Raw genomic sequence first — 24,755 nt, forward strand, 5'->3', positions numbered from 1 at the left:
TATTTATACGGTTATTGTAACTTTGCAAATCATTATTTTATTATATTTTAATTTATTCTCTCACAGTCAGGCCCTTTCTCACTTCTTCTATCCTCTTCTTCTCCATCTCACACTCTCTTTCTCTTCGTTTGCATAGCCAATCAACCATTTGCCTACCACCACCCAACCACTTCAACACTACCACTGTTGTAAAACGCATTAAAATCTAACCACAAATTCAATAGAAAATCAAAGCCAAAATCAACAAAAATCAATAGAAATAAAAATTGAAATTAATGGAAAACCAACTCCAACATATCAAACAGAAAACCCAAAATAAACCATCAACTTAAACCCAAAATAAACCATCAACTTAAACCCAAATCATCACAATCTTGTGTATGTTGTCACTAACGAATATGGACTAGCCTCCATAGCCAGCACCATGAGAGAAATCTAAGAGAGAGATAAGGGGTTTGAGACAAGCGGTTGAGAAGATTGTGATGATAAAGAGGCGGAGAGTTTGAGAGAAGGGTTTTGCCGTTTGGGATGAGAGAGTGAGAGAAAAAACATGAGTTTGAGAAATATTTCAATAAAATAATAATACAAAAATATTTTTTAAATAAAAGAGGGTGTATAATAGATAATTTGATGTAAGTCTTTTGTAAAAATAACTGTGTAAAATAGAAAAAAGTAGGTTGTTATGCTAAAATAGACAAAATACTAAATGGATTGGTGCAATTGCTCTAAAGAGTAAGCAGCTAGCTAGTATGTTCATGTTCCAGTGTAATTGTCATAGTTGTTGGTCACCTCGATCTCATCATTTTTCTCTCAAGGGTAAAAAATTCTCATCACTTTTCAAGGTCAGAATATTGCATGCTGGAAAAACTGAGATGAATGCCATTTTGGTAAAATATTTGTTTTTTTTTTTTTTTAATGCAAACCTAACACACATGATCAAATTTGCACATTTTTTTTTATAAAAAAAATTTCCATTAAAGTAGGAGTATTAATTAATGTAAATTAATGAAACCTTAGGGCATCGGGTCTAACACTTAGCATAAAAAAGCAAATTAATTAAAGTCCAAATCTTCTATTATACTCTTCTTACTCCACTATATACTCCACAAATAAAAACTTGACACATGTCCATTTATTTTAATAAATACTAAATTTATGTCTTCTATTATTTTAATTTCCTAAAATAAATAAATAAATAACCCATCATTTTTAGGAAATCAATATATATATATATATATATATATATATATATATATATATATATATATATAAGCAGAGCTTTTGCATGAGATCTCTGCTATGTGGCACTTTGTATGAATAGTTTTTCGTTTAGTCTTTCACCTCTCATCTTCTTATCAATGATTAGTTTATGCCATAAATGTAAAAAATTAAAAGATTTGGTTCTACTCCCTTTTCCAACTTCTTGAACTCTTCCACTTTTAATTTCATTAATTTAATAAATGAAAGGTTTTTTCCATTCAATGTTAGTTTTCATGCATGTTCTTTTATATATTCCAGTTTCACAAAATATCAAAAGGCCAAAAGAAAAATAGAACTGGAGAGATAGAGAGACAAAGAGTGAGAAATTAGTGTCAAAAAGAGTATGAAATTGCCTTTGGTTTCAAGTGCATATGCTCTAAACTCTTTAACAACACTATCAAAGCTTGATACAATGCTTCCACAACATATGGGGTTTCTAAAAGGTATGTGTTTTTTGTTTTTATTTATATATTTGGAAAGTGTTTAATCTTTGTAAGTGATTAAGGTACTCAGATGTAAGTAAACTCATTAACAACATGCACTATCAAAGCTTGATACAATCTTTTCACAACATATGGGGTTTCTAAAAGGTATGTGTTTTTTGTTTTTATTTATATTTTTGAAAAGTGTTTAATCTTTGTAAGTGATTAATGTACTCAGATGTAAGTAAAATTAAACATAAGATATGAAATAGTAGAAGTTTATATTTCCCTATTCAATTATTGTTTTATTTTTAATCTCTTGGCATGTATATTTAGTTTTAAGAATTAGAAATTATAAACCTTAAATCTTAGATGTTTAGCCTTTAAAAGTTCACATGTTTTCTTTAAAAAAAATAAAAACTTCTAAAAAAAAAAGAGAAAAGGAAATAATAAAAAAATTTATATTAGAAACAGTCAAAATTAAGAACTAAATATACATATACACGTGATCAAACAAAAAAGGGCATATAGTGACATTTTTAGAGTCTAATTAATTATGGCTACTTATGGATATATTGTGTTACAATTTTTTTTTCATTCATTATTTTAGTGATGTATAATACATAATCGAAATTAATTTTCCATACATTATAACACATATGAGTATTATAAAATAACTAATAATGAACACTCGCATCGCGCTTGACATCCACTAGTTGAAATAATAAAAGGCATAAATTTAGCATTTAATAAAATAAATGGATATGTGATAAGTTTTTATTTGAGGAGTAAGAAGAGTATGATAGAAGATTTGGGCTCAATTAATTAGGGCATACAACATGGGTGCCACGACCGAAGAAAAAAATGGAGAAATTAGCAAAGATCTCGGTGTTGGTGTGTGACCAAGAGGACTAACGTGAGTCAACGCACAAAGTTAGTTAAAGGACTCACATTTGCCAAACCAAAGGTCAAGGAAGAAAAGAAAAGGGCCCAATCGAGGAAGGAAGAGAGGAGTCTAACAAATACTCTACAAGTGGAAGAAGAAAACATTACTTTGTTCAAACCAAGGAAGGGAAGATAGAATATATAATAGTAGTAACAATAAATCAAAGAAGAAAGATAAACAAAGAGTTTTATCAAGGTAAAAAAAATGGTAATTTAAAATAAAAAACAGAAGAAAGAAAAGGATATAACCTCGTGATTTCAAAACTCAACATTTTCGTAGTAGCTTTTTATTTTTATTTTAATATAGTTGTAAATATAGAAAAAAGTTAATGAATTTTTGACATTGGTTTAAGAAATATTTTTTTTAAAAAAGTTTAATGAAAAAAAAAAAGTAATTAATTTTTTTGATAGAATATTTTGCATGAGACTAGTATCAAAATATTCTTAATACAGTTTATTAACAATTATTTTAAGAACACCCATTAACATTACTATACAATTGGTTTTGCAACTTAAACTCTTCTATTTAAACCCTCAAATATTTTGTCCATTGAGACATACTAATGTACCACCGCCACACAGCTGATCAAGAGTATCTTATCTTAGCTACCTTTCAATATAATTAAAGTTTTTGTGGTGTTTTATCTTTTACTACATCCATCTCTACCTACCTTTTCAACCCCACCCCCCCCCTAAAAAAAAATTCCAGTCTCTTTTTTTTTTTGTTGTTGTCGTAGTTGCTAAGCATACCCATATTTATTTATTTATTTTTAAAGAAAAAGTGTGCACCAGCTCCATGATATTTGGAATATTGGACCATGGACAGTATTAGTGATTACTGAATCAAAAACAAAGCACGAAGGAGAATTACAGAGAGAGAGAGAGAGAGAGAGAGAGATATGGAGAAGCTGAGGCCTCAGCTGAGCACAAGATGGATAGCCACAGTGGCGAGCATATGGATCCAGTGCAGCGTCGGCGCATCCTACACCTTCTCCATCTACTCCGCCGTGCTCAAATCGAGCCAAGGCTACAGCCAATCAACGCTTGACACTGTTTCTGTCTTCAAGGACATTGGTGCCAATGCTGGGATCATATCGGGCCTCCTCTACTCCTTCGTCACACGCAATACTTCCCTTCCGCTGTGCGTGGTTCACGTTGTTGGTGCTATACAGTACTTCCTAGGCTATTTTCTCATGTGGGCCTCCGTCGTTGGATTGATCGACAAGCCTCCTGTGGCGTTGATGTGCCTCTTCATGTTTCTTGCAGCTCATGCTCAGACCTTTTTCAACACCGCCGATGTTGTCAGTGGCTTAGAAAACTTTCCTCATTATGGTGGCACCATCGTGGGTATTATGAAGGTATGTGTGACTTTTGTTCTCTTATCATTCATTGGATAAAAAATGGTGACTTTATAGCAAAGTGTGCTACTACTCTATTTGCGGGGGACCCAGGTTTCTTTAGATTCTGTGTCTTGTTGGTCAGGAATGCGGCTTACTAGTGTTTTATGTCAGTCTATGTTTTCGATAATATATAGGTTTTGGTGAAAACATTTAGAACTTTCCTCTGGTTTTTATTTGACTTATTTCTTCATGAGAAAGGGAAGTAAGGGAATCTTGGAAAAGTTTACCCTTTGGCTCACTGCATTACCTTAAGTACAAATTGAAGGCTTTTAAGAGATCTATATATAGTTTAGATGGAAAATTCTGGTATTATAAAGTGAAATTGTGACTCTTGTAATAACTTTATTTTAATCCAGTAGTCATAAAGTGAAATTGTGACTCTTGGTATAACTGAGTTTCATAATTAGGATCCCAAGAGAATGTCATACTTATCTTCTTGCTTAGATGCTTTGTTCGGACTGACATTGACTCAAATTTTTCCGTGACAATTCTGAATCTAAAAGATAAAATTTTCCCAGTGGACTCATTGATGAACAAAATGGCCTGGTATTGGCTTCATGCCTTCATGGAACTTCTAATGCTTTCCAAATGAATGGTTAAATGGACAAAGATGAAAGATTCAGTCTCCACGAGTCCCTTAAGCTAGTTATGATATATCTTTGTGTCAATGCTCGTGTTTTATTTATGTTACAAAATCATGAAATTATATCATACCATCTTCTTTCTTGGACAGGGCTTTCTTGGGCTTAGTGGAGCAATACTAATTCAAGTGTATGACACATTTTTCAAGGGCGAGGCAAGCACGTACCTTCTGATGCTTGCTCTGTTGCCTACATGTGTCTCCCTTGTGCTTATGTTTTTGGTGAGAATTTATGAAAAAACCAGAAGTGATCACAAGAAGCACCTAAATGGTTTCTCTGCAGTTGCTTTGATCATTGCTGGTTATCTCATGATTATCATAATTTTGGAAAACATCTTCACTTTGCCATTGTGGGCACGCATTTCTACATTCATTTTTCTTCTGATTCTACTTTTATTGCCTCTTGGAATTGCAATCAATGCCCTGAGGGAGGAGTCAAATAGATCATTACAAACAGATTCAATTGGGATTAATCTTTTAACTGACAATGGTGAGCAAGTCACATCCCCAAAATTTTCTACAGCAGAGGATACTATAGAGTATCAACAATTGCCAAGTAGTGACCTCGAAGTTAAGGCCACCTCTGATGACAAAATGCTTTTGGATGAAGAACCCTTGAATCCCTTGCAGTCCATGTGTACCGTAAACTTCTGGTTGTTGTTTGTTGCCATGGTATGTGGAATGGGTTCTGGGATGGCTACGATTAATAACATGAGCCAAATAGGGGCATCTTTCAGTTACACAACTGTGGAGGTAAATAACTTGGTTTCTTTATGGAGTATATGGAATTTTCTTGGCCGATTTGGAGCTGGATATGTATCAGACTATCTTCTGCACACAAGAGGTTGGGCAAGGCCAGTGTTGATGGCTGTTACTCTAGCCACAATGGCTGTTGGCCACATAATTATAGCTTCTGGTTTTCCTGGAAATTTGTATGTTGGTTCAGTCCTAGTGGGGATTTGTTACGGTTCACAGTGGTCATTAATGCCCACCATCACTTCGGAGCTATTTGGTGTTCGGCACATGGGCACTATTTTCAACACTATTGCCGTAGCAAACCCTGTGGGATCTTATGTGTTATCTGTAAAAGTAATTGGTTATATCTATGACAAGGAAGCGTCTGGTGATGATGACACATGTTATGGTACTCGCTGCTTTATGTTATCTTTTCTGATCATGGCAGCTGTGGCTTTTTTGGGGTGCCTTGTTGCTGTTGCGTTGTTCTTTCGGACTAAGAGATTCTATCAGCTAGCTGTGCTTAGAAGGTTTAGTCATTCTTTTAAATGATTAGAAGTAAATATGAGAACTTTGTGAGGGAATGTTAGCCGAGGCCATAACCTTTGTGATTTATTCTGGATGCTATACGGTTGTTTATTTGTTTTTGGGTGAATGGTATCTGATTTTAAGAGAAAATAAAAGTTTTAAGGAAAACACTTGCAGAGCTGTAGTCTATCATCAGTACAGGCTTGAGCAGAGAGACAGTCAGAAGTTAGTGTGCTAGAAATACAAGAAATAAATATAACACTCGTAGAAATTATTAATGACCAATTGCGTTAAAATTGGTGAGAAAATTCTTAGGTAGTCTCGGAGTATAGTAAAATGGTACTCCCTCCTCTCACATTCATGGTGGACCCCATCATAAATTTAATAAGCGGACCCCACCATAAATATGAGAGGAGGGAGCACCATTCTCCGTGCTCCGAGAGTACCTAAGAATTACTCAAATTGGTAACTCGAAAGGAATGGTGCTGGGAGCCAAATTCAGTGCCTTTGGCCATAATTGAAGCTGCTTATTAGGAAAATTTCTTTGTTAGGCCATAAAATCTACATTTTTGCCCTAATTTTGTGCTTAACATGAATTAAGGTTTTTAGGGCATTTTCCTAGCTTTCTGAATTTTTTTTTTTCACTATTTAAACACATTATAACCTCCAACTGTAAGGAACGGCAATCTTAAGATTAATAAAATAGACTTTTGCCCCTCTTTTCTAGTGGATTTTATGAATTCAAGAAATCCTTGTAAATTCGAGGTTATTAATTTGATAGTTTGCCTGTGGACTTATGTTTGCTTTTGTTTTATGACAATGTGGGTCTATACTATGAGAGACACTATTTGGATTTTTGACCCTATCACTTTTCTAGTGGATTTTAGACCCTATCACTTTATGAATTCAAGAAACCCTTGTAAATTCGAGATTATTAATTTGATAGTTTGCCCGTGGACTTATGTTTGGATTTGTTTTATGACAATGTGGATCTATACTATGAGAGGCGCTATCTGGATATACAAAATGAATAAATAAATAAGTGGTAGTGTCTCATGTGAAAACGTAATACTTTCTTGTACTAATCTAATCTGCCCTCTATTGCCTCTCTGCACTTTGGTATGGGAATACTACAACCTACAGGGCTTGAAATAACTTGAGGTTTACCACAAATATTACCCTTAAACTTTGACGTTTGTGTCAATAAAATTTGGCTTGTAACAAATTAAATATTTTATTAGTATTTTTCATTAAAACCTAACAAAAGTACGAAAACCAAATTGATACTTGGTTCAAATTCTAGTGGTCCAATTGTAAATCCTAAGGGCCCATTTGATACATATGTTTAAACACATGTTTTCAATTTTTAAGCAACATTACACATATTTTAATATACTTTTCACCCACACGAATTTTCAAAAAATATAAACAACCTTTACCAAACGCCCTAAATAATTTCAAGAGTGAAAAACTAGCTGATTTCATGTTTTACCTAATGCCCAAGCCAATACAAAATCAAACCCAATCCAAAAATTCTTGGGAATTTGGGTTGGGCCTCAAAGCAGTGCACAAATAACTTTTAAAATGGTCCCCGGGCTTTGGGCTTTGGCGAAAGACCATTTGGGTTTTTCTGTCATGTGAGTCCAATTTGAATGTTTACTTTTCATTCTTATCATCCTATGTGACTCAATGGCAGCAAACTTCAAATCATTGGAAGAACATCACAAAAAATAATATAAACTCTAAATTTTGCTTTTAAGTACATTCACCATGCTCCAACATCAAGATTACGCCTCTCAATTAGCACACTCAAGAACAAAATCAACACCTGTAGAGGATTTATGCAATCTAGCTTGACAGTTTGTCTTCAAAAACCTTGCAAGATCTTCTAATACCTATGATGACAAGACATGCATGTAAAGGATGCTGCTGACTACAAATCATTAGCAGCTAAAAAGTAATATAGATCAGTATTGGTGTCATCAGTAATGCAGCATTCACCAAACTTAAGAGAATTCACACAAACAAAGATTTGTTTTTATCAAGTCAGCCAAATAGGTCTAAGCATGGATCAGAAGATATTTAGGGTTTAGGGTGCACACATCTTTGAACTTTAGTGGATCTTTCAAAAATATAGACCTCATATTCTGCAACAAGAAATTTTTTTTGATATAGTTAGGTTCTAAGTACTTAGGAACTAATGTATAAGAACTCTAATATGTATTTTTGGCAAACCATGATCAAAATAGGTGTCTAGTTGTGTAATAGACTTGCCCAAAGTATGTGATTTATGTAAAGTTGGAATCGAGTTAATTGCAGAAGTTATTGTGCATTTCTGCCTGACTCGATCGATCGAGAATTAGACTTGACCGATCGAAAGTCGTGCAGATTGTTTTTTCTGTAAATTTTCCAACTCAACCTTAAGCCCATATGACGTGTAGGGTTTCATGTTTTGCCTTAGGTATAAAAGGCAAACCTTAGTCACGTTTTTGAGGTTGCTTATAGTGTTGTTTGTGTGAATCTCTTGTGAGATCAGAGAGGTGCTTGCCTTCACACAAGCTTGGGATTATCAAGAAGGAGATTACTTTGAGAGCTTAATGATCATTTATTTGCTGCCATAAGAGCTTAAAGATACACAAGCGGAGGTGCTTGTACTTGCTGGAGAATCCAAGAAAGAAGGAGTCCGTGGTCTCAGAGCTTGCACGTGGTCGTGTCAGTAAGTTCTATTGCTGGGTAGCAATAGGATGTTAGTGGTCTAAGTCGCTATTGTACAACTTCGATTCTTTCATAGTGAACAAGCACAATATTATCACCTGGATGGCCCTCCACTCTGGGCTTCTTACAGCAAATCGAGTTAGCAGATTTTATCCCAACACCGTGACTCTTTGTGGCCTGTGAATGCTTGAAGACGAAAGTGTCGAACATCTCTGTTTTTAGTGCAGCTATGCAGGGCGGATTTTGGCTCCGCTCTGTTCTAAATGTGGATATGATCAGCCTGCAACCAACCTTCATGATGTTTACCGATGGATTAATTAAGATCAAAACTAAAAAAAATTCGGCCTTTACTGGCCTGATCCTAAAGCTCTGCTTTTAGGTTTACCTTGAAGATAGATAGGTTAAATCCTTCCTAGGTTTTTTACCGGTTTGGTTTTCCTAGGTCATCATATCTTTATGTTTCTATATTCCGCCCTTTACATTGATATGATTTTATGATTGTGTTAACCTAGATTTGGAATTCAGACTAAGTAATAACTTGGCTTTTTAACTAGGTTAATCCAATTATGGTTTAAGGGGTCTAAACAAACTCTACAGATACATAACAAAAAATTTATTGATAAAAAAGGTACTTCATTTTCACGATGATAAACACAAAGTATGAGAAACAATTACAACCAAATCAAATAAAAATTCTAATAGAATGATGAAAAAAAATGGAAGTACATTACATAAAATCTCAAATTTGAGACCAATCAAACATTAAATAATCTACTTGTTTCATAGCATTTTCAAAAGTACAGTTGTTACATTTCCACCAGACTAACCATATTAGACAAGCCAGTAACAAAATCCAAATATTTAAGGAATGTTTCCCCAACTTTTTCCTCCATCCAAATAAGAGAGATGCAAACCTCAAATTTGAGACCAATTAAACATCAAATAATCGATGTATGTCTGCTTTTAAATTGTAAGCTCTTTCATTATCAGCCTATTTTAATCTTTCAATCCAAAACAGGGTCGGCCCTTTCACTAGGCCAATCAGGCAATTGCCTAAGGCCCTGAAGTGGAAGAGGGGTCCCAGAATTTTAGAAAAGAAGGGCTAGTAGGGGGGAAAAATTTAGTTTCAGATGAACTAAAAATATCTGGCACATCCTTTTAACCAAAAAACAAAAATTTTGGTAGATCATGTTAAACATTGGTTCTAAACAAAATCAATTGCCCAAAAATAACATTATTATTCTCTAAACAAATAAAAAATCAACAAGATAAATTATAAATCCGGTCTAAGAGATTAACCACAAATCAATCACAAATCAAAACAAATAAAAAACCTCAAATCCCTAAAATTTTTACCGTTTCCTCTGCTTCTTTCTCTCTACTCTCCTCCTCTCTCATTCTTTCTCTAATTCTCTCCAATGTTGCTGGCTGCCTGGCTCAATTGCTCAAGTTTCCTCCGATTACATTTGACGATTCTAATATGAAAACTCAGATTCTCTGAATTGAAACTGATTGATTGAGGAGTGAACTGCCGTGCCGATTGGCTTTTTTTTTTTTTTTTTTTTTTTTTTTTTTTTTTTTTTTTTTTTTTTTTTGCGGTGCAGATGCATTTTGATTGATTCTGTAGGTTTTGAGTTTTGAGGTATCAGGTTTAAAGGGTGTGTTTGGATACCACTTATTTTGCTAAAACTGAAAAATTATTGTTCAAAGTATTGTAAATAAAGGTAAAGTTTGTTAAAATAGTTCAGTGCGACCTATGAATAATGCCAAAAAGTGCAGTAGAGCCCATGAATAGTAGCAAAGCTGAATAGTGAAATAATTTTAATTTTTAATTATAACCCAAACACACACAAAGGCTTGGCTTTCTCTTCATTTTATTTGTTAGGATAATAAGATTTAAAGATTGGCCATGTTTTGTTTATATTGAGTTATGGCAGGCTGGATGTTTCACGTTTGGGCCTTCAAGTTTTTTTTTTTTTGGGTTATAGGTGTAATAGGATTTGTTTTGTGTTTTTTTGTGGGTCTTATTAATAAGCCTTGTGTTATGGCAATGCTTAAATTTTTGTTATGACTGTGCTTAATTTTTTTTTTTTAAATTTTAATCTTGTGTTTATATATATATATCTATATATATATTAGTTACTGGTAATATATTAAATAAGTCTTTATTTATGCAGGTTGAGATTGCTAAAAACTTGTTATTGTTCGGTGAAACTACAACAATACTTTTTATATAAATCATGTTCTATTTCTCATTTGCTCTACACTTGAAAGTTATTTTTTATTGTTTGATTAGAAATGTCTACTAGAAAATATGTATCTTGATATGAAGAACTTAAAAAAAAGAAATAAATATTAATGAAATTAGTATATAAATATAAAAAATGTCACATTTTTAGTTCTCGCCTCAGGCCCCAAAATGTCTAAGGCTGGCCTGTCGAGAAGGGGAAAAGAAAAACACCTTATTCTCTCAGCTTCCTCTGTATAGTACTATAGTTCACCTACAAATTTTAATTGAAGCCCCACATTAGTAAATTTGAGAAACCTTCAACCACCTTTAAAAAGGAATGCCTCTGTAGGTAATTGTTGCTGCTTGAAATTCCAAATAAGATAACAAAAAGCTTCTCTCTAAAAGTTGGGCTACACGATTGGGTGTCCTCCCCCCTATCCATAAATCCTTCAACCTAAGTAGAAACAGAATTTGAACTCTGATCTTTGATTCGATTTAGATATTTTACTAATTAAAATAACATACACCTTCAAATACTGCGTTCCATTTCTTAGAAAACACACACACACGCATCACTTTCTTTGAATTACTTTTCTTAAAGCTCTGGCCTATTGCTGATTTTTTCTTTGATTGACCACTCTAATCACTATGTATCAACCAGTCTTGGAGGTCGGCATTAAATTAGGAGAACGCTACCCTATTTATAAGTCTATCAAAGTCGTGAATTGCAGGAGGATAGATTTTTGGTAGAAATAGTTTTGGAAAAGTCTTCTCTCCATTCTGCCATCTGCAATGAATATAGTGTCATTGATTCCCCCACATAGTATTTTACATCATCACCGTGCAGGGTGGACTTAGGATTTTAAGCCAGCAGGGCAGAGCATAAAGAAAAGAAAAAACTTTAAATTGGTATTCATATAGTATTAAAAAATTATAAATACTCAAAATCGTTATTTCTAAATATATTAAGATGTAATCATTTACCAACAAAGACAAAAACATTAAAAAAAATGTCTTTTTTTTTAATATTGGGTTGGCTAGGATTTCTTTTTTTGAAGTTAGAGCATTCATAGTGGTGGTGCTAAAATTTTTAGCTTTTGACTCCTTAAAAATCTATTTTATCTATTTTATCAGCTCACTTTACAATGCACCCAATATCAAATGTTCTATTTTTTTTATCATTTCATTTAAAATAATATAAACAACTCATTAAAATAATAAAGGAAACGAGAGAATTTGAGTTGTTTTATTGAAGGAAGAGATATAATCTTAATAAAATATTGTATTTTATTTTTAATAACTTACTACAATCAACTGGTATTTATACCGGTTTACTATAGTTGTAAAAAATTAGTTTTAGCTTCTTTAATAACGCATGATTTTTTGATTCTTTAGTGGTAAAATAGTTTTTTTTGCTAAAATATAATCACAATTGTGAATGTTTTTTATGAAGCCGAAATTTGACCTCATTAGTATGCTCCTCTTCAATGTCGATGGACGAGCTCCGGTACCTACTGTCAAGAAAAGAAAGGCAAAGGAAGTCTCACCGGTGTGGCGCCAATTAAGAATACTCTGATGCCAAAGTTAGTTAAATGGCTCTCAAAGAATTCTCTCACAGGTTTATATCTAGTTTTTTCATATATGTATTACCTGATTTGCATTCCCTTTTTATAGTTTGCCTCGTGTTGGTGTAGTTATGTTTGTTAATGCTCATTTGGGTGTTTTTCTCCTGAAGGAAACACAACATCAATTGACAATGAAGATTGTATTTAAGGTGTAACAGATGGCCGTTGGGTTATCATTGCTTCCATAACCATTCCAGCGCACTTATTCCTTGTTAGCTGTCCTGATGGCATTTATTTACACGTTCAATGTATGCAGGCCTGTCTCGTGTATACTGATGGGCTCTTGCCCCTACACTCATCCCCGACTTAGATGTGGTTATGGTCTTCTTTAACCTAGACGACCTTCACTTGATTCTCGTCAGTTGCCCCCCCATTCCATGGTCATCAATAACTTGGACGATCTCAGGAATGTGATCAGACATGACGATTCGTATCTTCTCGATTCCCGAAATTTGGCTCTCATCTTAAATGCGAAACGACTAGTCTTTAGGAAACAAACACGTGTTGGTCTCCTATTTGTGGCGTGTGTGTGTAACTTCCTTGATTTTGGTGCGCCTTAATTCCAATTTTTCCTTTTAGGGAAACCGTTCCTCTTCCTTCACCCTATTTGGTCTGAACTTCGGAGTGCTGAGAAATCTTCATACTCCAAAATTCCTGGTAAGGCCACTTTTCCCTATACTTTGATAGTTGGTTTTGAATTCCTTAGTTAAGAGTGCCTCACGGTTTCATTTTCTTTGCTAGATTAGGGGTTCTCTTAGAGTATTCTTCTGGTCGACCTCCCCAAGTGGGTTTGTTTGTATCTCATTTTTTTGCACTTAGGCTTGTTTTGCTTTCCCTCTACCCTATAATCCGCCCATCCCTAGTAAAATACCATTCGAAGATGGCCATCATTTAGTATAAGGCAAATGATGTTCGGTCCAGTGAATTGGAGACTAGATTGTCTTCCAACGTGGAGCCTTTGAGTAAGGTAGTTGATATCGCTGCTTCAAAGTTGCCTTCGTCTTCATCTTCACGCTCTTTGCATGCTCTTTTTGAGTCTTGTTCTTTGAAAGAGAGTCATTTGAAAGGTTTTAGGAAGAGATTTCAATTTCCTAAGGGTACCTCCATTAGACTACCTCGCCTGGGTGAGAAGGCTTGTAACTTTGCCCATGGAGATGTGCGCTTTTACGAAGCTGACTTTCTGTGTGGCCTTCGTTTCCCTGTCCATCCGTTCATCATGCACCTCCTGAATGAATTTCAAATCACCCCAGGTCAACCTATCCCAATGCTTGGAAGACGATCATAAGTTGTATGTCTATCTGGATGTCTGCTTGTGATGGGGCAATGATAACTTTGAATGAATTCATGTTTTTGTACCGTTTGAAAGCCTCTACCCAGTATGGGTATTTGAACTTTTACCTTGGGATAGGAAATTTAGGATTTTTAGAGGTTTTCCTCCGTCCTTTCATGATTGAAAATCATGTTACTTTTTTATTTCTGGAACGGGTTGGGAAACCTTGTCTGATGATTTCTTGGGGGAGGTCCCAAGATTACTACGAAAATGGGAAGTCCCAGCACTTGTTGCATATTTCCATGGTTTTCTTTTGCTTTTCCTTTATATCGCGAGTGTTTGTCTAACAATGTTTTCCTTCTGATTCTTTACAGCTCTTGATCGTCTTGACTTGGAAGATAAACATCGTCATTGGGTTCGTGCTGCCCTCACCTATGCCCATGAAATTGAGGATTTTGATGACCTCGTTGATCCACATCACCTGTTTGACTACTGTTTAGGTCTTGAGCCTTCAAAGTACGCTTTAGAAAAGATTCATCGAGAGGAAAAGAGTAAGATCGTTTGATCATAAGTTTCTAAAACTCCTTTGTCTTTATTAGCTTTGTCTATACTGTGCTTGACTATTTACTTGCTTCTTTTTCTCTTAGTAGAAATGGCCACTAGATATAGCAAATAGAAGTATGCTCGTATCAAGAATTTGAAAAATGAGCCATTATCCAATCTAACAGCTGATTCAAAGAAGAGAAAGTTAGGCGAAGAAAAAGCTGAGACTGCTGCTCTTCCTTCTACTCCTATTGCCCCTTCTTCTCCTACTCCATCCTTAGAAGTGACTGCCTTCACCCCTCCAACTACCCGTGCTAAAGGAAAAGTCAAGGTTGGGAGGAGCGTTTGGGGCAACTCTGCTACTACTCTAGGCCGTGCTCACAATGTGATTACTAACGACGAACTCAAGGGTTTGTCGTCCATTCCCTCCCATGAGCTAGTCAGTCGTCATATCCATAAATTAGTACAGGTATGTAGCTTTTCACTTTCAGCATCCCTTTGGTATTTTTTTGTATGAGCACTTGTGCCCAATCCATCTTCTTATTTTCTTGTTTCCATTAGGTCCTTGGGGAGTCACTGCGCATCATGTCTGACTATCGGAATACGGAGGAGAAGGTTATGGTGGCTAATTCAAATGCAGAATCCGTCAAGGTTGAATGCTCCAAGTTGAGGAAGGATGTGATTGCTGCTATGAATGAGACGAATGATGCAAATGAGAAAATAAAGGAGCTTATTGAAGCCTTGCGTGTAGAGAAAGCGCTTGTCGTCTAGAAGGACGAAGAGATTCAAGCTGCCCTCCTAAAAATTGATGCAGAGAAAGAGAAAACCATCTAGAAATTCAAGCAATCAGATGAATTCTTAGATCTTCAATTTATTCAGTACTTCAAAGGGTTCGAGCTTCTATGCTAGGGGACAATGAAGCATCACAGCTTGGCCATGGACTTCTCCAATTTAGACTTCAAGAAGATTGATATCGAGGTACTTGCAGACGAAGCCAAGGAGCAAGAAGAAACTAAAACTGGTGCGGTGATGGAGAAAGACTCAACTGGGAAGGACGTCGCTGAAGGCAAGGATATAGATGAGCCTGCTACCCCTCTTCATAGTATATTCATTCTTTTTTTTATTGGAAAACAATGGTTGCCCCTTTGTTTTGGGGTTCTATTTTTGAAGAACAATGGTTGCCTCCTTGCTTTGGGGCCCTAGTTGTTTCCTTTATTGCCTCTTGGTTTTGAGGCTTTTGTTTTGGAAAAAGTTTTTGCTACTAACTTGTCGCTTTGCTCATACTATACCAATTGTTCAGGCTTTGCGAATTAAACTTGTAATTATTTATCGCTTAGATTGTGCTTTTTATCATTGGATTCATAGGTTGAACTTGTCATGTATGTTGATTGAGTCTTTCGTCTACACAATTTAAACTTAAAGTCTTTATCACTCGTCTTGAACTTAAACTTCGTCAGTTATATTGACGAAGCTCTTATCCTTGTGATTTAAACTTAAAGTTTTTATCACCTGATTTGGGCTTTTAACTTTGTCATTTATGGTGATAGAGCTTTTTATCTTTGTGATTTAAACTTAAAAGTTTTTATCACTTGATTTGGATTTTAAACTTTGTCATTCATACTGACGGAGCTTTTATCCTCGTGATTTAAACTTAAAAGTTTTTATCACTTGATTTGGATTTTAAACTTCGTCATTCTTATTGACGGAGCTTTTATCCTCAAGATTTAAACTTAAAAGTTTTTATCACTTAGTTATGATTTAAACTCATCTTTGATGCTGACGAAGTTTTTATCATAGTTGTTGTGCATTGAACTTATCTTTTCGATATAGGAGATTTTAACCATGGAGTGTTTGACATCTAATCATTTGAAAAGAAATAGGTCTGTAGATGTTTTGTCTGTTTTATTCCTCCTTACTTCTAAAAAAGGGGGTTACAAGGATGATACTTCACGAAATAAAGTATTGAAAATAAAGTACTAAAGTAGAAAAATGCATGAAAACAATGAAATCTTGCTTATCTGTTGAGGAATAAACCAAGTGTTCCAAATTCTGGAACTTATTAGTGTTGAAGGTCCATTTCCTCATTGATAGTACTTTTTAAGGTGTTTTGTGTTCTAAGGATGAGGCGAAGGTTTCCCGTTTGCATCCTCCAAGTAGTAGCTTCCTCTTCTTGAATAATGGACGACCTTGTATGGACCTTCCCAGCTAGGGCCTAGCTTCCTTTTGTTTGGATCTTTGGTGGCTTGTGAAACCTTCCGTGATACCATATCTCCAGGATTGAAATGCTTTAGATTTACCCTCTGATTGTAGTACCTTGTCATCCTTTCCTGATATAGGGCCATTCTCTGAGCTGTGTCATCATTGACCTCAGGTAAGCAATCCAAAGCTAGCTTGAGGCCTTTGTTATTTCTGTGCTTGTCATAACATGTTCTTTTGAGACTCAACATTCCAACTTCCACAGGAATCACTGTTTCAATCCTAAATGCCAGCTTAAAGGGTGTCTCACCTGTTGGTGTTTTCACCATCTATAGGCCCATAAAACTCTTGAAAGCTCTTCAGGCCATGCCCCTTTTGCCCCCTTAAGTTGGGTTTTGATTAGCTTAAGCAAAGTCCGATTTGTAACTTCAGTCTGGCCGTTTGCTTGTGGATGTCCATGGGAGGAATAGTGATTCCTTATCTAGCTCCTTGCAGAAATCTTTGAACTTGTGGCTATCAAATTGTCGTCCATTGTTAGAGATGATAACCCATGGGATCCCGAACCGACAGACAAGGTTTTTCCACACAAAGTGTTGTATCTTGGCCTCCATTAACACTGCTAAAGGCTCTGCTTCCACTCACTTTGTGAAATAGTCAATAGTAACGACTAGGAATTTTACCTGCTTCTTACCAAGGATAGGGGGCCCAGTATGTCGATCCCCATGTGGATAATGGCCAAGGTGATACGATGTTGGTCAAGTGTTCTGCTGGGTCATGCTGCACATTTCCAAATTGCTGACACTTTTCGCAAATGACATGAGTTGCATCTTTCTGCATGGTTGGCTAGAAATATACTACACGGATGACTTGCCCAATGAGTGATCGTTGTCCGGAGTGATTTCTACAAACTCCTTCGTGAATCTCACTTAGTACATACGCAGCATCTTCTGGATTGAGGCAATTCAAGTAGGGCTGTGAAAATCCTCTCTTGTAGAGCTCGTCGTTTAAGATTGTGAACCTGGACGACCTCACTTTGACTTTTTTGGCATCTGAGGGATCTACAGGAAGGTTTCCATCCTTGATGTGCTTGATTATGGGATCCATCCAACTCCTTCCAGGCTGGATGTAGCTCACATCAAATTCCTCAATGCTTGGGAGGTGCTGCACTTCCATGTACAACCCAGGTCGTCCTTTGTTGGTATCTGACGATGCTAGCCTAGTAACTTTGTCTGCTTCCGAGTCTTCCTCCCTTAGTACCTGAGTGATCTTGACATCATCAAATTTAGAAAGTAACTGATTAGTGGGCATTAAGTACTTCTTCATTCTATCCTTTTTGGGCTCGTACTTGTTGGTTACCTTCCCTACTACAAGCTTTGAATCTTCAGCTTTAAGTTTCTTACACCTAAGGCTTTTGTAATTCTCAAGCCCCGTCAAGATAGCTTCGTACTCCACTTCATTATTCGTAGTTAGGAACTAAAGTTGGACTCCGTATCTGAGGATATCTTTCTCAGGGGATAGGAGGATCACTCCTACCCCTCTAATGCTTGCTGTTGATGACTCATTTGTATACACTATCTAGTAACCTGACTCAGGATCTTGATCAGTCATAGTGAACTCAGCGACGAAGTCAGCCAATGCTTGGGCCTTGATTGCTGTTCTAGGCCTATAATCGACGTCAAATTGACTCAATTCTACTGCCTATTGGACCATTCTTCCTGCTGCATTTGGCCTGCCCATGGCTTTCTGTAGAGGTTGGTCAGTCATAACTAGTATCGTGTGCTCTTGGAAATGGGGAAGAAGTTTCCTTGACGCAACGACTAGTGCAAAGACTAACTTTTCTATCCTCTGGTATCTTGCTTCTACACCCTGGAAAGCTTGACTTGTGTAATAAACCGGCTTTTGGATCTTGAGCTCTTCACAGATCAGTGGCAAGCTCACGGTCATTGGGTAGACGACTAAATACAGGAACAGGTCTTCCCCTTCCATAGACGGACTCAAGAGTGGTGGCTTGGATAAGTAATCTTTGAGGGCCTCAAAAGCTTCTTCATACTTCTTCGTCCACTGGAAGGCTTGCTTTAGTGTTTTAAAAAACAAGAGGCATTTATCCGTGGCTCTAAAGACGAACCTGTTCAAGGCTGCCACTCGTCCTGTCAGCCTCTGGACTTCCTTCACACTTCTTGGGGAGGTCATGTATAATATGGCTTTGACTTTTTCTGGGTTGGCCTCTATGCCAGTTGCGAAACCATGAACCCTAGAAACTTGCCTGTCGAGACTCCAAATATGCACTTTGCTGGGTTCAACCTTATCTGATACTTCCTCAAAGTGTCAAAGGTTTATCTAAGGTCGTTTAGATGTAAATCTTCTTTTCACAAGCATGTCATCCACTTATACTTCCATATTTCGTCCAATCTGTTTACTGAACATGTGGTTCACAAAGCTTTGGTAGGTCGCCCTTGCATTCTTCAGGCCAAACGACATAACCCTATAACAGTACAACCCTTGGCTAGTGACAAAGGCCGTTTTCTCTTGGTCCTCTTCACTCATGCGGATTTGGTTGTAGCCTGAAAATGTGTCCATGAAGGTTAGTAGCTTATGGTCAGCTGTTGAATCCACTAGCTGGTCTATCTTGAGAAGTGGAAAGCTGTCTTTTGGGCAAGCACGATTGAGATCTGTAAAGTCAACACACATGCGCCATTTAGGGTAAAAAACTTCCTTGATGAACCCAGCAGTTAAGAGCTTCTTTACTTCTTTCACGACAACTTTATTTCTTTCAGGGGAAAAAACTCTTCGCTTTTGCTGGACAGGCTTTTTGGTGGGGTTGACATTCAACTTGTGTTCTATCACTTTGTTGTCTATACCTTGCATGTCTTCATGGGTCCAGGCAAAGATATCCAGGTTAGGCTCTAAGAACTCCACGATCTTGTTCTTCAAGGCTAAGTCAAGCCCTACTCCAACCTTCGTGACCTTGGTAGGGTCTCCTTCTACAAGGTTTACATCTTCCAGATCTTGGGCAGGCTTCTTTGGCTCTTCTTCTACCATATAGGCATGGTTTTCTTTGGAAGCTGACATCGCCTGGTAACATTCTCGAGCCAACAGTTGATCCCTGTGTATTTCCCCTATCCCATGTGGGGTTGGAAACTTCACCTTGAGGCAATAGGTTGAGGTTGCAGCTTTGAGCCGATTCAGTGTAGGTCATCCCAGGATGACATTGTAGGACGATGGGTAATCGATGACCAAGAAATCGATCTGTTTTGTTATCTGGGCTGGATGTGTTCTTGCTGTGACTGAAAATGAGATGATACCCTTTGGATAGATACGATCTCCACTGAAACTGACCAAGGGGATTTGAAAGGTCTAAGCCACCTTTGGTCCAACCTCAGCTGTTGGTAGGCTGTCATGTACATTGTATCCACATAGCTCCCGTTGTCAACTAACACTCTCCTTGTGTTATAACCTTTAATTTGTAGCATAATGACGAGCGGATCATCATGGGGTTGCTTAATTCCAATAGCATCCCATTTAGAGAATGTGATGTCATCACTCTTTGACCGTTAGTACTTTGGAGATGGATGCTTGATGTGAATGCTTTTAATATACCTCTGATAAGTCTTCTTCAGAGACTTGTACGACCCTCCTAATACAGGTCCTCCTATTATCATTCTTATTTCACCCATGGCTTGCTTTGGATGATCCTGTCCCTCGTCCCTGGCATCGTTATGAGGCTTGTCGTCAGTCCTCGACTGGGGCTGATGGTCCCTTTTGATGAACTTTTGGAGTTTCCCCGTTGAATTAATTCTTTAATCTATTCTTTTAGGTCATGACATGAGTTCGTGTAATGGCCGTGATCCTTGTGAATATGACAGTACTTCTTCAGGTCACGCTTCCTGGAGGACATGCTTAGTGGCTTGGGTCATTTCAGGCTTAGTTCATCCTTAATCTACGTTAGGATTTTTTCTGCGGGCATCACTAATGGGGTGAAGTTCATCTTCTTCTTCGGAGTGTCAGAGCTGCTCTTGCTGGCCTTTGTCTTCGAATATGAGTTTTTATGATCCTTCTTCTTTCCTTGGGAATTACCAGGTTCTTCCTTCTTCCTTTTTCCTGTTAGCCCCTTCGCAGTGAGGGCATCCTCTTCGTTCATGTACTTCTGAGCTTTGAACAAGAGATTTGTTATAGAGGTTGGTGGCGTCTTCCCTAACGAAAAGACAAGGCCAGGCTTGTTGAGTCCAGCCTGGAAGGTCATTATGATCACTTGGTCATCAACTTCATTGATTTTCATCACAACTTTATTGAAACGCTTCACATAATCCCTTAGGCCTTCCCCTTCCTACTGCTTTACTATAAGCAAGTACGAGGTTGACCTTTTGTGACGCTGCCCCCCAATGAAGTAGCGAACAAATGAGTCGTTGAGCTGTTCAAAATTCACTATTGAAGATGTTGACAGCTTACTAAATCATACCGTAGTAGCCCTTCTGAGGGTGGCAGGGAAAGATCTGCATATAATTTCGTCCAAGGTTTGTTAGAGGTTTAAGATACTCTTGAAGACCTCTATATGGTCGAGTGGGTCCTTCATGCCATCATAAAATTCTAGCTGTGGTAGATGAAATTTTAGAGGTAGGGGCACTCTAACACACTGCCTGTGAAAGGTGAATCTATTCGTTTAAGCATGCCATTAAGGTTCATTACTGTCTTCCCCTTCATGGCATTCTTTACCTTGTCTAGTTCCCTTCGTAAGTTCTTCATCATGTGATCGTTGTTATGCGTAGACAGCCCAGTGTATTTTGATGTATCCTTTCCCTTGCTGTTTTTAGGGCTGCTAACTTCCTCGTCATGTCTGCTATGGCTACGTCAGTGGTGTGAAGCATTACTGTCAAAGCTTTAGTTCTTTGTTTTGCTTCATGTCTGGTCGGGCTTGGCGCTTTAGTTCTTTGTTCTGCTTCATTAACTCTTACACATTTACTGTCAAAGCTTGGATCTGTTGAGCCATCACCACAGGATCTGGGGGTGGTGCTGGTGTAGAGTCCATCGAGCGGTAGGAGCTTTATTAGTACGAACACAATGGCTTGAAAGAGAATCACCTTTTCCCCCACAGACAGCACCAAACTAATGAAGCCGAAATTTGACCTCATCAGTATGCTCCTCGTCAATATCAATGGACGAGCTCCGGTACCTGTTGTTAAGGAAAGAAGGACAAAGGAAGTCTCACTGGCATGACGCCAATTAAGAATAGTCTGATGTTAAAGTCAGCTAAATGGCTCTCAAAGAATTCTCTCATAGGTGTATATCCATTTTTTTCATATATCTTTTACCTGAGTTGCATTCCCTTTTTATAGCTTGCCTCGTGTTGGTGTAGTTATGTCTGTTAATGCTCCTCTGGGCATTTTTCTCCTGAAGGAAACGCAGCATTAATTGACAATGAAGACTGTATTTAAGGTGTAACGGATGGCCGTTGGGTCATCATTGCTTCTATAACTGTTCTGGCGCACGTATTTCTTGTCAGCTGTCCCGATGGCATTTATTTACGCTTTCAATGTATGCAGGCCTATCTCGTGTATACTGACAGGGTCTTGCCCCTACACTCATCCTTGACTTAGATGTGGTTGTGGTCATCTTTAACCTAGACGACCTTCACTTGATACTCGTCAGTTTTTATTTTTCAAAATTTTTTAGGTTGGATAATTGCTATTTAGGTGAGGTTAGTTAGGTTTATTGAAGAGAAAGAGGGCCTAAGATTTTAGAAGGGGTCAAACAACAAAAATAAAATATATAATAACTATATAATAAAAAATAAAAAGATAAAAAAAATTGGCTGCAGGGGCCCAAGCCCCCTTAGGCCCCACCTGGGTCCGTCCCTGTCACCATGTCTAACATATGGTGTTATTGAAATATGTTACATCCACTCTATTGAAGAGGAATTCATTTAATAATTCAGATTAACTATTATTAATTTAAAGAAGTCTCTACTCTCTAGTGTCATATTATCGAGGAAATAAAATTTTAACCATGAAATGGAGTATCTCCATTTCATATGAAAGCAAATGCCAAATTCAGCAGAAGGAAAAAAAGAAGGAAAGCACATGCTGACTCCCTGTATATATAGTCATAGTCATATTGTGAGCATCCAGAATGAAGAAACAAATTTGCTTGATGGAGTTTTAATTAAGATTCGATCCCCTATTTTTTTTTAAACGGTCAAGGCCTCAGGGGTTGGAACAATTAATCATGTACTTCTTCTTTGGGTTTAAAAAAAAAAAATTAAAAAAGAGTTATTATGTACTATTTTTGATAATTGAAGAGGGACAATTTGAACCACGTATATTTCATTGAAAACATCTGAAAGTGTTACTTGGAAATCTCTTGATAGTCCCTCATTAACTTATTTGGTGTATTAGAAGTGATATTATATGTCAATTTTTTTTTGACAAAGAAAGAATCATTGGCAAGTTGGCTATACTCTTTTAAAGACACCAAAATGCTACCAGTCATTATCATCAACTATCCGACTCAAATTTATGATATTCAAAATCTCCTAGATTGGTTTCTAAAAAATATCTTTTTGAATTTTGATTGGGACTTCTTTTGTTTTTCGAAGAATACAATTTTAATTTGGACTATTAAAAAATAATATTATAGCTTTGTCACAAATACAATTAATGGCGTTCATAAATATACATACATTATATACTAAGTGATTTTTTCAAAATATATATATATACACACTAAATGACAAACGAGAGTTAGGTATTGCAGAAACAAATACCCCAAACAATTAAGGGTTTAGATTCATCTCATTGGATCTATAAAAAACTTGAAGAAAATTTTGGTGGAGATCCATTGAAACTGGTAGGAAAAAATAACTCTCAGTTAGGTTACAGTCATCCCAATGTCATTATTAGAGTTGAACCCATGATCCTTCATAAAAAGTTAATAGAAAAGACACAATTCTCATTCCAGTCCCGCTATTATGGTAAGAAACTATAGTGAAATTAAAAGAGAAAAAACTCGTATCGTAATAAACTATAAGAGGCTTAGTGAACAATTAGAATTTGATGAATATTTTATTCCTCAAAAAGATGCGTTGGTTAGCCAAACCAATGATCAATTTTTTAAAGTAAATTAGATTGTAACGCCATTTGTACTTAATATAGTTTCTCAATTATTTAAAAGATGGATGGATAAAATCTTTAGACATTTTTTTTTTTTTGGTAGTTTAGATAAATGATATCCTTTTGTTCTCTAAAACAATAGAAGAACATAAAACTAGGCATCTATAAATTGTGTGAAAACCCATTGAACTCAACCTATATATTGTTATTCGTAGGGTTTTTTTTTTTTAAGAATCATTTTAAAGAAGTTATTTGTGAAAACTTTTATCACTGAAGGAGTATTCTGTATTTAACAAGATTATATTTAAGAACAGAACAAAGTGAACGAGAGAAGATAGAAAGGAAAAATGAGAGAGAGAGGACGAGAGAAAATCTTGGAGTGTAAAACTGAGCTTGCTCAATTTTATTCTGAATATCTATTCTATATTTATAGTACCTCATTGATAGTAACTGAATAATTATTGATTCCTATAATTCCGGAAATGATCCATGAATTAAGGGAGAAAGCTTAACAGAATTGCTACAAAACCAACTAACTCAGAAACTGATTTTCGTGCCAAGCCTGAGTAGTATAATCAACCAATACGATGTCGTATTGAGTTAAGCATATCTATGATAAATGAAATGTTGCGTTTGGCCACTCTTATCACTTGATGAAACTAATTGACTGAAGACCGCTGTTTTAATCTAACGACATCGATAGACACCTTTTGCTTCTTTACATCACTCTGAGATTTCTTCTTTGCTTCAACAATTTGCACACTTTTTTTCCACATAATTTATGTGCATCTCTTATAATTATTTAATTATATAGTTAAAGCTAAATTATAATTACCCTATATAACACCTGAATACAATATTTAAAACCAAAAAGATAATAAATACAAGGCCTGCACAAGTCAAGGTGATGGGCAAGCCATGAGCGATGAGCCATACAATTCTTCAACATTCCACATGGAAGTGAGCTGTGTGTGAAGTGACAACAAAGGAGACCCTAAGGGCTAAGATAAGATTATTTGGACATAAATCACCGATTCACCGGATTACCTTGTTGCTCCGCTCCTGTTAACCTTAAAATTGGTTTTGGGAAGGGAATAAGGACACGGCTTGGAGTACTAATCGACCATTGTCTCGACGAGGCTC

General features: G+C 36.5%; 3 protein-coding genes across 3 annotated transcripts; 1 reads left to right on the plus strand and 2 right to left on the minus strand.

Moving 5' to 3' along the window:
- Positions 1–3,390: 3,390 nt before the first annotated feature.
- Positions 3,391–6,098, plus strand: LOC142630341 (protein NUCLEAR FUSION DEFECTIVE 4-like). Its single transcript, XM_075804332.1, has 2 exons — positions 3,391–3,985; positions 4,761–6,098. The coding sequence occupies exons 1-2, from the start codon at positions 3,527–3,529 to the stop codon at positions 5,952–5,954; spliced, it is 1,653 nt and encodes a 550-aa protein (XP_075660447.1). The 5' UTR covers positions 3,391–3,526; the 3' UTR covers positions 5,955–6,098.
- A 10,329-nt stretch (positions 6,099–16,427) lies between these two features.
- On the minus strand, positions 16,428–16,838 carry LOC142632887 (uncharacterized). The gene has a single exon (XM_075807207.1). It carries the CDS (start codon positions 16,836–16,838, stop codon positions 16,428–16,430), a length of 411 nt encoding a protein of 136 aa, XP_075663322.1.
- Positions 16,839–17,352: 514 nt separating this feature from the next.
- On the minus strand, positions 17,353–18,117 carry LOC142632888 (uncharacterized). The gene is made up of 2 exons (XM_075807208.1): positions 18,093–18,117; positions 17,353–17,960 (listed from the first exon to the last, which is right to left on the minus strand). The coding sequence occupies exons 1-2, from the start codon at positions 18,115–18,117 to the stop codon at positions 17,353–17,355; spliced, it is 633 nt and encodes a 210-aa protein (XP_075663323.1).
- Between the last annotated feature and the right edge of the window lie 6,638 nt (positions 18,118–24,755).

This window comes from Castanea sativa, chromosome 4, assembly GCF_040712315.1.
Source record: "Castanea sativa cultivar Marrone di Chiusa Pesio chromosome 4, ASM4071231v1".
NCBI classification, from domain to species: Eukaryota; Viridiplantae; Streptophyta; class Magnoliopsida; order Fagales; family Fagaceae; genus Castanea; species Castanea sativa.